Source organism: Lactuca sativa, chromosome 4, assembly GCF_002870075.4.
Source record: "Lactuca sativa cultivar Salinas chromosome 4, Lsat_Salinas_v11, whole genome shotgun sequence".
Classification (NCBI taxonomy): domain Eukaryota; kingdom Viridiplantae; phylum Streptophyta; class Magnoliopsida; order Asterales; family Asteraceae; genus Lactuca; species Lactuca sativa.
In genome coordinates, this window is record NC_056626.2 from 143659164 (window position 1) to 143673167 (window position 14004).

Consider the following 14004-nt stretch of genomic DNA (forward strand, 5'->3'; position numbering starts at 1 on the left):
CAACTTAAGTTTGGGTTAATTTTATTAACTTATTGTGATTGTGATTTGTTAATATGAGGTTACTCCAATGGAAAATTAACACGTTTATTTTTGTATGAAAATCTATTCCAAACCACCACTAAATAAAATTGATTTTCAGATGAACGTTTACCGCATAAAAAAACTTCAAAAAGGAAAAAAATCTTTTATCAATTTCATAATATTGTGAATAGTTTTACAATGCTCTAAAATTTCTTATGATTCATTTTAAAGTTTTTTTCTGGTGGAACTACTAAAAAAAATCACTAATAAAAAATAAGTTTACGTTAACATCCTCCAATGGACATTTATAAAAAGTGAAAAAATACAATTTTGTTAAAATCTTTTCCATTTTGGTCAATTTTTATGATTTATTCTTTACTAGGTGTGAGACCCATGTAATGTATTACATGAGTTTATTTAAAAAAAATTAAATATAAAATTTTAACAATTTGAAAACTTTAAATTTATAAGAAAAATAAGAAATTTTTTGAATTATTACAATTAATGAGACTTTAATGCATTAGATACATTACATATATAAACCATTTCTAATAAATACCTTACATATATATTACCTTATATATTAAATGTGGATTTTAATTTAATAAAATTAAAAATACAATAAAATGACAAGCGGAAAATAGATAAATTTAAAATTTCTAAAAAATGCTATGTGTCCAAATGAATGAGAAGAGGACATGTGGAAAAGTCATTTTCATTTATTAGTGTAGACTAGGTGTGAGCCCATGTATTACATGGGTGTATTTAAAATAATTAAATATGTATAAACATTTGAGAAATTTGAATTTATAAGAAAAATGAGAAAAATATTGAATTACTAAAATTAAAGTATTTTTTTTCTCTTTTAAATTTAAACAAATAATTTAAATAAAATAATCAAAGCAAATTAATCATATTTTATTTTAAAATTATAAGGAAAGTTCATTAATGAAATTGATATGCATTTATTATTATATTTAAATACCATATGGAATTTAATAAAATAGGAAAACCATAAAATTACATATGGAATAAAAATTAATTCAAAATAACCACAAAATGACAAAATGACATGTAGCAAAATGAATGAGAGTGTGATAAGTGGCAAAAAAAAACCTTCATTTATTAGAGAAGATTTGAAGGTTTCTAAATATAAAATGTCGAGGTTATCGAACAGGCGTTGACGGTTAGCGGGTCGCCTGGAGCGTAAATTGGGTTGCAGAAACCCGAACCCGGATTCAACGAGGCGAGAGTTTTAGGAACCAACAGCCAACTGCAATCATAAGAGGAAGATATATCTTTTCCTCTTTCCTCTAAATCTTGGAAGATCAGAAGCTCCGTTCGTGATCTCATAACTTCAATAACAATGGCGACAAGGTACTGGATAGTTTCTCTTCCCGTTCACAGCTCCGCCACTTCTCTATGGAGTCGCTTACAAGAATCCATCTCCAAAAATTCCTTCGACACTCTTCTCTACAGGGTATAACGACCTTCATAATCGCACGGAAAGATCTGTTCTGTTCTGTTATCTTACATAGCTGAAACTAATCGGAATAATTTTGCAGTTCAATATCCCAAATCTCCGCGTTGGTACACTCGATTCGTTGTTAGCCCTCAGCGATGATCTACTCAAGGTCAATAATTGTTTTTAATATTTATTAGGGGATTGTTTGATTTGATTTGATGTGATGTGTATGCAATTGTGCAGTCGAATACGTTTATCGAAGGATGTTCTCATAAGATACGGCGTCAGATCGAAGATTTGGAGAAGGCATCGGGAATTCTCGCTAGCTCCTTGACTGTCGATGGGGTTCCGGTGGATTCATATCTCACCAAGTAATTTCTTGTACGTGTTTTTTGAATTTGATGAAAGAATGTTCTTGATCTGTTTGAATTTGTGATTGTAGATTTGTGTGGGATGAGGCTAAGTATCCAACAATGTCTCCTCTTAAGGAGATTGTGGATGGTATTCATGTGCAAGTGGCCAAGATAGACGATGATCTTAAGGTAATTGGTTGCCCTGTATCTTGTAATTTTCATTTTTGTAGGTAAAGCCTTTACTGTTGCTTCCTGTTTTGCACTTTGTCAGGTTCGTATTGCTGAGTATAACAATGTTCGTAGTCAACTCAATGCAATCAACAGAAAGCAGACTGGAAGGTAAAATTAATGCCTTTTCACACCAATGACTCATAAGTGGTCAATAACAGATGAGTATAAAAATGTTTATTGTTCTACTTCTTTATCATGATTGATTTCATTTTCCAGTTTAGCTGTTCGTGATCTGTCCAATTTGGTAAAACCAGAGGACATAGTCACTTCAGAACATTTGGTTACTCTCATTGCTGTTGTCTCCAAGTTTTCCCAGAAGGATTGGTTGTCATGCTATGAAACATTAACAACTTATGTGGTAAGATCATCATCAGTCTTTAGTGTACTGTCACTCTGATCTTAATACTGCTTAAAAGTTTCTTGATTTTGTCATTTTGATTGAATTAAATGTTCTAGGTCCCTAGATCCTCCAAGAATCTACATGAGGATAATGAGTATGCTCTCTATACTGTGACATTATTCAATCGTGATGCTGACAATTTCAAAATTAAGGCACGCGAAAGAGGATTTCAAGTGAGTTTGTAAATTAGTTTGTTTGTTTTGCATTGAAGTGACACTGATTCAAGGATCTCATATGCACTGTGGAGTTCTTGAATAAGATATTGCTGCATAATATTTGATAATTTTGAGTAATGTTTTTCTTTATGATTCCAATTGTGATTCAGATTCGTGATTTTGAATATAATTCGGAAACTCAAGAGGGTCGGAAACAGGAGCTTGAAAAACTGATGCAAGATCAGGAATCCCTGAAAAGCTCTCTTTTGCAATGGTGTTATACCAGTTATGGAGAGGTACTTCCATTTCCCTTCAAATTACAACGTGAAATTATTAATTTTAGATTATACACAACTAATAGTTGCTCATAGTCTAGAAAACAATAGAAGATCTATACAAATATATTAGATTAGTAGTCTATGAAACCATAAGAACCAATCTAATGAAAGAGGATGAATTAAATGTGCCTTCTTGCAACCATCAGACTCCACAACTCAACGAATAGAGACGTACAACTACAGATCACCTTTTCTTTTAGACGATTGAGAAGTGAAGTTGAAGTCTCGAGGGAAGAAGTTTAAGAAGGTTCGGGAGCTACCCCAGTAGTAATAGGGGTTGTCGCAGAAAGTCTTTCTCTTTCTTCTTTTTCTCAAGTCAGTCTGAACCCCTTCCCTAGTAAAGAGGTACTGACCATCGGTTCTATAGTGCCCCAGTTAACGAGAGCCTCGGATAGATTAAGGATCTTAGGTGAGACCTAGAGTGCAGCCAACTAAACGCCAAAGAAACCGGAAGAAAACTTAATTATTGAAACCAAGAAAGCAAAAAACTGGGCTTGCTTTCCAGAGGCAACAATCTCTCCCATTTGAAGCTCATTTATAATATTAAACTAGTTATCAAAATTATGCATAATAATCTACTAATCTCAATCCTTATGTATGGTTCTAATCTTCCTAGTTGATTAACTAATCCTTATTTCTAAGAAAAGGTTAATGCTTATCTTGAAACCTTTGGGCCTCTTATCCCATCTTCCCTTGTCTCTTTGTTGTGCTTTCTTGACAAGGGTGACTGATAGCTCCTTGACTTCCCCTGAACCAATTAAATAAGAAGAACTTCAAAACAAATCAATGGAACAGTGACGGATGAATGAAAAACACTGAATATTCAAATAGATAGCCCCATATTCGAGAGAGGGGAATTCTCCATGTTCTAGAAGAACTTTACAATGATTTTCTGCATACCCTAAATGACTAAAGACAGCATATAAATACCCTTAGCAGAGGACAAAACAAAATGGTCCCCCACTGCAAAAGATAAACGCCTTAAGGTAGTGGCACGATAACAATAATTGACTAATATAAAGTAAAAGACCGAATTACCCTTCTTCCCATAATTCTGAAAACATCACTCAATTGGACTATTCTTCATTTGGGCCTTGCGCCTGTTTCTCTGGTAAACCTTCAGGGGTGGGGAGTTATCATTACCGGCGGCCCAAAGTTTCACCTTGTCCCCAAGGTGAAATTCTGGGAATTGCTTGTCCAGCTTCTCAAAATCTTCCCAGGTTGCTTCTTGCTCAGATAAATCTTGCCACTGTACCAAGACTTCTGTGCCCTCTAACTTGTCATGGCTATTCCCCCTTTTCTTCCGAACTCCTTTGATTGATGCGGGCCGTACCACCAATTCCATTTCAGCATTCAACTGTGGGGGAAGTTAGGTGGGATTGCTTGGGATACCGTAGGCTGAGTGGAGCAGGGAGACATGAAACACTGGGTGTATAGTAGCTGTTGGTGGCAGGTCTAGTTTATATGCTACTTTCCCCACTCGTTGAAGGATCTTATAGGGTCCATAAAATCGAGCAGCTAACTTTTCATACCTTCGTCTAGCTAAGCTTTGCTGCCTATAAGGTTTGAGTTTGAGGTACACCAGGTCCCCTTCCTTAAATTCCACGTTTGCCCTGTTTTTGTTGGCCTGATCCCTCATCTTTTGTTGGGCTCGGATTAAATTCATCCTCAAGTCATCCAACATTGCATCTCTGTCTTCTAGAAGCTGCTCCAAGGCATCCATAGGGGTATTTTGGCCTTCAAAGCGGATGAGGGGTGGAGGATCCCGACCATAGAGAGCCTTGAAGGGGGTACTCTTCAAGGACGTGTGATAAGTGGTATTATACCAAAATTCTGCCCAAGCTAGCCATTTAGCCCATGTCTTCGGATTACCGGAAGAGAAACATCTTAAGTATGTTTCGAGACAGCGGTTCACCACCTCTGATTGCCCATCCGTTTGGGGGTGATAGGAGGTGCTCCTTTTTAGCTCCACCCCATGTAGACGAAATAACTCCATCCAGAATTGGCTGAGGAAAATCCTGTCACGATCACTAATAATTGATAAGGGTAATCCATGAAGTCTCACCACTTCCTTCATAAATTTATCAGCCACTGTGGCTGGCTGCAGTAAACGGGTGTCGGAGGGGAATGAAATGGGCATATTTGCTCAGCCGGTCCACTAGGACCCATATGGTGTCCCAACCTTCCGACCGAGGTAGCCCCTCGATGAAATCCATCGTGACTTCATCCCATGTTTGTGTAGGTAGAGTAATGGGTTGTAGCAGCCCTGACGGTGAGGCAGTCTGTTGCTGACAAACTGCGCATTGCTTGACATATTCAATGATGTCCTCCTTCATTCCTTGCCAGAAAAGCTCTGCTGCAGCCCTTTGATAAGTTTTCTTTGTGCCTGAGTGACCTCTTACCGGTGAATCATGGAAGGCTTTGATGACTTCTGGAATGAGGGGTGACTTGGAGGGTATAAACAACCTGCCCTTGAAAAAAAGATTCTCACGGTAGAGCCCAAAATTCTTGTGTGAATTCTCATCCTCCAAGAGTTCCTTCTTAATCCTGTTGATGAACGCATCTTCTGACAATTCTGCTTTCAGTTTGTCCCAGAACTCCCAACACCCAACGGCTATTTCATTGCACTCAATAGAGGAATGCTTTCTAGACAAGGCATCTGCCACCTTATTGCTTGCTCCCGTACGATATTGCACTTCAAATTCAAACCCCATGAGCTTCGATACCCACTTTTGATGGTCACTTCCCACCACTCTTTGTTCCAGAATATACTTTAAGCTTAATTGGTCAGTCCGGACTATGAATCTCCGTCCAATAAGATACGGCCTCCATTTGATGACTGCCTTGACTATCGCCATTAGTTCTTTTTCATAAATTGATTTTAGTCGGGCTTGAGCTCCCAGGACACAACTATAGTATGCAATCGGTCTTCCTTCTTGAATTAGCACCGCCCCAAGCCCGTACCCCGAAGCGTCAGTCTCGACAATGAAAGTCTTGGTGAAGTCAGGCATTGCTAAAACTGGAACAGTGGTCATAGCTAGCTTCAACTCCTGAAAAGCATTTTCAGCCTCTTCATTCCACCGAAAGCTGTCTTTTTTCAACTGATCCGTTAGTGGGGTGGCGATGCAGGCATAGCCTTTCACAAATTTCCTGTAGTATCCAGTAAGCCCCAAAAAACCCCTTAACTCTTTTATGTTGCGGGGAGAGGGCCACTCCACCATTGCTTGAATCTTTGTTGCCTCCGCCGATACACCTTCCTCCGATACTTCATGTCCCAAATAGGATAGTCGTGCCCTCCCAAATTCGCACTTCTTGTAGTTCACATATAATTGATGTTCCCGGAGTTTCTCTAGAGTTGTCTTCACATGGTCATAATGGCTGAGCTCGTCTCTACTGTAAATCAGTATATCATCAAAAAACACCAAGATGAATTTTCTCAGGAAGGGGCGGAACACTTCGTTCATAAGAGCTTGGAATGTAGCTGGTGTGTTAGTGAGGCCGAAGGGCATCACCCTGAATTCAAAATGACCATCATGTGTGCGACAGGCGGTCTTTGGGATATCCTCCGAGCGTACTCGAATTTGGTGATATCCGGATCGGAGATCCAATTTGCTGAACACCTTGATCCGTGCAATTCGTCCAATAACTCGTCGATGACAGGAATGGGGTATTTGTCTGGGACTGTTGCTCGGTTTAAAGCCCAATAATCCACGCAGAATCTCCAAAAACCGTTCTTCTTTTTAACCAAGACGACAGGGCTAGAATAGGGACTATTGCTAGGTTGAATGATCTTTGCTGCCAACATCTCTTGGATCATCCTCTCGATTTCATTTTTTTGAAAATGTGGGTACCGGTACGGTCGTACACTCACCGGTGGGGTTCCTTCCTTTAAAACAATCTGATGCTCCTGCAACCTCTTGGGTGGTAGTCCCTTTGGGTCTTGGAAAACATCTTCAAAGCTGGCTATAAGCTTCTTAGAAATTCAGGGGGTTCCACCTCCTCGTGCTTCTCCAATTCCGAATTGCTAAGTTCAATTAAGACACCGCCCTTTTCCTTTTTTAGTTCTCGTGACATAGCTTTGAGAGTGATCAATGATTTTCCCAAGGACGGATCCCCCTTAAGACATACCGACTCTCCACCAACTTCAAATGCCATTGTTTGGGTCTTCCAATTCGTTTGAGTAGTTCCCAGTGTCTCCAGCCACTTAACCCCGAGAATAATATCTGAACTTCCCAGCCGAAGAGAAAGGAATTCCTCCACAACATCAATACCTTCCAGTTGCAGTAAAACCCCTTTGCAAATGCCCCTGCCTGTTTCTTTGTCTCCTGTACCCATCTGTACCCCATACGGTTCCGTATCATTTATTGGAAGCTTCAATTGGGATACCAAAGCTGATGATATGAAATTATGAGTAGCCCCTGGGTCTATTAGAGTAACCATAGGTTGGTCCCAGACCACCCCCTTCAACTTCATAGTTTTAGGAGAAGAAAGTCCTGCTCCCGAGCTTAACGAAACTTCGATAACAGGTGCCACCTCTACCAAGTCTAAGGTGGTCGGATTCATACCTGTTGCGTCACCATTGTCCGGGTCTTCTCCTGACTCCTCGCCATCCTCCACAAGAATCACATTCACTTGGGTTTTGCACACATGCCCTTTATGCCATTTAGCGTCACATCTGTAGCATAATCCCCGTGCTCGCTTATCGTTGATCTGAGTTTCCGTTAGGCGACGGTTGTCGAAGGCTCGATTTGGTTGGGGCGACGCATTTGAATGAAGCTAGGTTCCACTAGTGTATCCCTTCGAATTTCCCCCAATTTGCCGTATCGTCGTTTGTGGTGGGTTATTAGGGATTCGGTTTGCCAGAGATCCGAACCCACTTTGACTTAGGGCCCTATTCTTCTCATCAATTTGTAGGGCTAAATCTATGGCACGGCCCATATCACGAGGAGCCCCACATACGCAACTCAGTCTTGATGTGGGGTTTCAACCCGTCCAAAAAATTTCCCAAGGCAACTCGCTCCGTTACCTCATCTAACGGCGCCGATAGCTCAATGAATCGCTTCACGTACTCCTTGGCGGTGCCCGTCTGTTCCACAGCCGACCATTGTTCATACAGATCGCCGCCCTGAATGGATCGAAAGCGGTGAAGAAACACTTGCTTCATCTCCTCCCAGGTGTTGATCGCCTTCTGTCTGTTGGCCCAACGGAACCAAGCTAGCGCATCCCCGCTGAGAGCTAGGATCGCTGCTTCAATCTTCTCTTCATCCAATAGCTGGTAAATTGCAAAGTACCGGTCTGCCTGTAATATCCATCCATCGGGGTCATTACCATCGAATGTCGGCATGTCAATCTTCCGATGCCTGTACTCATATCGACCCCCCATTCTTCCCCCGTCGTTCTGCTGGAGGGACCCAAAAATGATCCCCTCTGCCCCACTGGAGTTTTGGCCGCCATGTCCTGAACCCCCAGAACCTGACCCGCCATGGCCAGATCCTATCACCACAGAGCTTGCAATACCCTTGTTCTTGTTTATTGGGTTCCCTGCCGGAGTTGAGTTACCAGCTTGATGAACGGTCGACGTTCCTCTTCCTGTTCCAGCCATAAGATCCAAACGTTCCAGCACCTTCTTCATGGTTGCATTCGACTCCTCTTGTTTCTGAGTTATCTCCTCCTGACCCTGCAGGATAGTGTCCATCCTTGCCTTCATTTCTTGGATGTCCCCATTATGAGACTGAAGCTGGATCTGTATTACCCCCACTTGATCTTCCAGCTTTTTCACAGCTGCTCCTTCCTTCGATGCACCTCCCATTGGATAGAACTGCTCTGATACCAACTGATAGCTCGTTGACTTCCCCTGAACCAATTAAATAAGAAGAACTCCAAAACAAATCAATGGAACAGTGACGGATGAATGAAAAACACTGAATATTCAAATAGATAGCCCCATATTCGAGAGAGGGGAATTCTCCATGTTCTAGAAGAACTTTACAATGATTTTCTGCATACCCTAAATGACTAAAGACAGCATATAAATACCCTTAGCAGAGGACAAAACAAAATGGTCCCCCACTGCAAAAGATAAACGCCTAAAGGTAGTGGCACGATAACAATAACTGACTAATATAAAGTAAAAGACCGAATTACCCTTCTTCCCATAATTCTGAAAACATCACTCAATTGGACTATTCTTCATTTGGGCCTTGCGCCTGTTTCTCTGGTAAACCTTCAGGGGTGGGGAGTTATCAGTGAAGAATTGATCCATTTGCTAGCCTCCTTGTGAACCTTAAAATTGTTCGAGAAAAATCTTATCATGTCCTAAATGGTTGACAACTATAATGACATATTTTGAAAGATAGCAACTTGAAATATTTTGGCTAATACATTTGATGATTATGATATACCATTTAAACAATCCTAAGTATAATAATAGTTTACATTGGAGAGATGTCTCAACAACCAATATTTAATCTATATATTTAATAAATCAAATATATATAGTACCTATGTATCCTACCAAAAGTTTCTAGCTTTAATATACTATACATGAATATGAAAAATTATTCTCAAATATCGTGCCATCTCTTGATGGCTATAACTAGGGATGGAACATGAGCAAACATTTTTTTTCAAACAAAACCATATAAACAAATTTAATTTGGTTGAAATTATGACATCAAAAATCCAAAGTAGACAATTAATTTAAACATTCTTACATTGTTCATCAAGATGAAACTCGTCGATCTTTAGTGTATTTGAAGTTTTGCATAATTGTCTCTAAATTATTTTTTGGCAAGTTTTCTTGCGACATCTTATTAATAGTTATCATCATTTCTTATTCTGTTTTTTCTTCCCTTTTTTGCAAATTTCTAATGTTTAGTTATCACAATTGGCTTTGAGTTCTAACGACTTCTTGCAACTTTCAGACCTAATATGTATTTTAATCTATAAATGTATATAAATTATAAACTTGACTAATACAATAACTATAAGAAATATAACTTTTATCAATAATTTAATAAAACTTTTAGTAGTTAAGTTTCTCTATTCATGCATAGAAAGAGTGATAAATAAATTTGTTTGTAAGTTATGGTAATTTATAAGGAAATAATATTGGTTCTTAATTAGGTTTATTTATGATTAGATTATTTGTTTATGTTTATATTTAAGTGAAGCCTTGATCGAAACTATAGTAGTTATTAATACACATGAAAAATATGTAGATTCATCATATAATATGTAGTTGACTTTAAGAATTAAGAAGATATTTATGCTAAAAATATATCACAAATTGTAAAGGAAGTAATATTTGAATAAAACCCTATAAAAACAAAAATTTGGTGGTAGTTGCAACTTTAAATAAAATAGTTAAAAAACTACTTATTAACTTTTCTCGTCAACTAACTATAGAGTAAGTAACAACCTAAAAAAGCAGGGGGCCTCCCTTGGCCTTATTTGTGTTCTGCCACTGGCTGTAACCTATTAGACACTCTTGTAATTACCTGAGACTAAAGGGTGCTTAAGTGTAATATTCATCTCTATATATACACAGCTCTTGTAACCTATCATATTCATTTTAGTACAATACACAATTACATGACCCTTTATCGTAGTAGAGCCTAGGTATGCCACCTACCCTAACAAAAATTAGTGTTTACCGTCACCACCGCTGCTGACAACAGTCGTCATGTAATGCTCACGTATATTGTTCATCTGTATTGGTTCCTCCCCTCTTTTGTTGCCAACCATGCCTCTACTCGCCAGCTTCACCTATGTACTCACAAGGGTAGCTTCACTCTTACTCTAACCAACTATGCTTGCTAGAAGGCCATGATTCATCCCTTCCTCCTCATCCATAACCTCTTTGACTACGCGCACAACACAACTTCTTATCTACCCAAACATCTCCCACCACTTCTGATTTGGATCTCAGTGATGTGCATGTCTATAAGAGAGTACTTAAGTTTAGTATTTATCTCTATATACAAAGATCTCATGTAACCTATTATATTCATTATATACAATACACAATTATATGATCCTTTATGGTATCAGAGCCTATGGTTTACTACTGACACCACCTAAAAAAACCTAGGGCTTATCTCCACCGTTGACTACAACATCGACTGATGACCTACCCTAAAAAGTTAGGGGTTACTGTTCTACGACACTATTCATGATTACTGTTATCATTATTCATTTGAACTATTCATGATTACTGTTACATATAAGCTATTTGGCTACGTGGACATCATAATTCCTTGGCCACCCAAACATCTCCTAGCACCTGTTGCCAATGGATCTCCAATGATGCACGTTTATGTATGTTGATTATTTGAACCATATCTAAAGCATCCTTTTGTCATGTTCAAGGTATTACTTCTCGCAATCTATATAGCTTGCTCTAGAACAAGCCTACATACACCATTCTTCTTCTACAAAATACACCACTTAAGACCTAACTTCTGAATATCTTGATGAAAAATCGTGCACAAGAATATGTCTATGCTCTTGCTGTTATTGGCAAACTAGTCAAAAACAAAGACCTTGTAACCCACTATCTTTACATGACTTGGCTGCCAGACAAAGTTGCCCTGAAAACTGCTCTGCAAGAGATGCAGGGACAATACTTGGTGAATGTGAGATGCTCAACTCTCCTAGCATTCTGCTTAGGCTTATAGTTTCACATTACATAGTGAAAAAAATCCTACTTAACTAAAAGTGATTGGTTTCTGTTGCATCTTCTTTACCAGTTACATTTTTATACTCCCACGTTACATTTTCTCCAACAATTATACCAATTTTATATTTTAATATTTCATAAATTTTATATCCTGCAGGTTTTCACTTCCTGGATGCACTTCTGTGCTGTCCGCTTATTTTCCGAGACCATTTTGAGATACGGCTTGCCTCCTTCCTTTTTGGTATTTCAACCAAACATCCCTACTTCCAATTTCCTTTTCTTTTCTTATATAAATCAATGCTGATTCAAAAAACATTTACTCTTTTTTTTTTGAAAAAAAAAATAAATTTCAGTCTGTTGTATTGTCACCATCTGTGAAAAACGAGAAGAAAGTACGTACACTCCTTGAAACCCTATGCGACAGTTCCAACAGGTAACCCTGACATCTTTCCACTACACAACTACAAAAAAAAGAAAGAAAAAATGAGTGGTTAATTTCACACAATCATTCTGACTAATAAAAACTGTTGCAATATTAATAGTTAGTCTGAGAAAACCTGGATCTCCTACTCAATCAATAACATAGGAAACAACAGATACTAGATTCTACTAGTGGTCCATTCCACCATTTAATTATCTCTGAAACTGTCGTGATTCAGAACCATGTGATTAAATTTTTTTTTTTTTTTAAATTTATGGTGACATTGTGAATTACAGCACGTTTTGGAAAACGGATGAAGAAGGAAGCATGGGTGGGTTGGGTGGTGAAGCGGACACTCATCCTTATGTCTCCTTCACTATTAATCTCATATGATGAAACTCGTGTTGAGGTGAGAGAGAGAGAGACAGAAAGAGAGAGGTTGAATTGATTCTTGTTTTTCTTGATTGGAAACCAATAATGTCATGTTTATTTAAAATATATGTATTATTATTATTATCATCATCATTATTTATATAGGGTTGATTAACCCGATTTTAGTTGGAGACACGGTTGTATTGATTGTTTGATGTTAAACGTTTGATTTTGAAATTTGTTTTGTTTATTTATTGTACTACAATATCACTATGTATAAAAAGGATTGCAAAAGGCACCAAGATGCATATCATCAAGAGTAGGATGATTTAAGTCATTGATACCAAAAATCATAAATAACACTCACTTATAGCCGCAAAACAAGAGGATGATGAGAAGACGAATCACAATGAGCAGATGAAATTGATGGATCCTTTGATATGATAATGTAAACTACAATGATTAAAAGAAAGTAAATGATCATGAGTAGAAGTCTTTGGCAAACAAATTGTACAAAAAATAAATAAATTGTGTTTTAAAAGGATCATTTACTCGTGTAAAATAAAGTGAGAAACTTAATATACTAGAAGGTACGGATTGAGGTCTATCAATAAAAATTTATTTTCACAAAGCATGTGTCCTCTGGATAAAAAGACGAACGTTTTGTACTAGATGGATTTAGTTAGGGGCTCTTTGGTGAGGTTTGACCACGGAGATAAAGCAAGAGTGCATAGATGGATTCAGTTAGGGACGGTTTGGTAACTTTTAAATATAACCATTTAAAGTTCAAACGAATTTTATATATCTGTTAAATGATTCAAAAGACTTATTAGAACTGTCTTTAACGGTTAACGAATCTTATATTAACCATTTTAAATTATTATTTACCAAAAAACCTCTATTATCATGTTAATCTTAGATATCGTTGTGATGAGATGATAGACTTATATTGGTGTCAAGGGTGTTTAAGACTGATAAAACAACTTATCATAATTTTGGGTTATCATATTATTGTCTTAAGAAGATTTGTTTGGAAGGTTTGAAATGTACTTTTGGTTGGAAGTATACATCTCTTTCGTGGAAACTGGAAAGCAGAGAACCAACGAAATTATTCAAATATTAATAAAACACTATTCAGAATTGATATTATTATAAATGCTGTACTATCACTTTCACTAAAATAATTTGAAAATCAAATTAGAAATTATACTAATATGTCGGGTTTCGTTTAAGTTGGTATGGTGTGGTTTTTATATAAATTTAATACAAAAACATGACCATACGAAACAGTTTGTCTACCAGCATGACAATGCCCCACTCATGTTGGATTTATAAGATTATACAATATAACTGTCCCTACAATATATATATATATATATATATATATATATATATATATATATATATATATATATATATATATATATATATATATATATATATATATATATATATATATATATATATATATATATATATATACTAATAAAAGAGTAGTTTTTTTGTCATGTGTCATCATATTAGAGATTTTAATTAATGTGTTGCCACTTGTCAATCTATTAGTTTTC

At 37.3% G+C, this 14004-nt stretch overlaps 1 protein-coding gene across 1 annotated transcript; it reads left to right on the forward strand.

Moving 5' to 3' along the window:
* Nucleotides 1–1238: 1238 nt before the first annotated feature.
* Nucleotides 1239–12627, forward strand: LOC111895395 (V-type proton ATPase subunit C). Its single transcript, XM_023891479.3, has 11 exons — nucleotides 1239–1501; nucleotides 1587–1655; nucleotides 1730–1857; nucleotides 1929–2028; nucleotides 2111–2178; nucleotides 2287–2428; nucleotides 2527–2643; nucleotides 2796–2921; nucleotides 11801–11884; nucleotides 11997–12076; nucleotides 12361–12627. The coding sequence occupies exons 1-11, from the start codon at nucleotides 1388–1390 to the stop codon at nucleotides 12455–12457; spliced, it is 1125 nt and encodes a 374-aa protein (XP_023747247.1). The 5' UTR covers nucleotides 1239–1387; the 3' UTR covers nucleotides 12458–12627.
* The last annotated feature ends 1377 nt before the right edge of the window (nucleotides 12628–14004 follow it).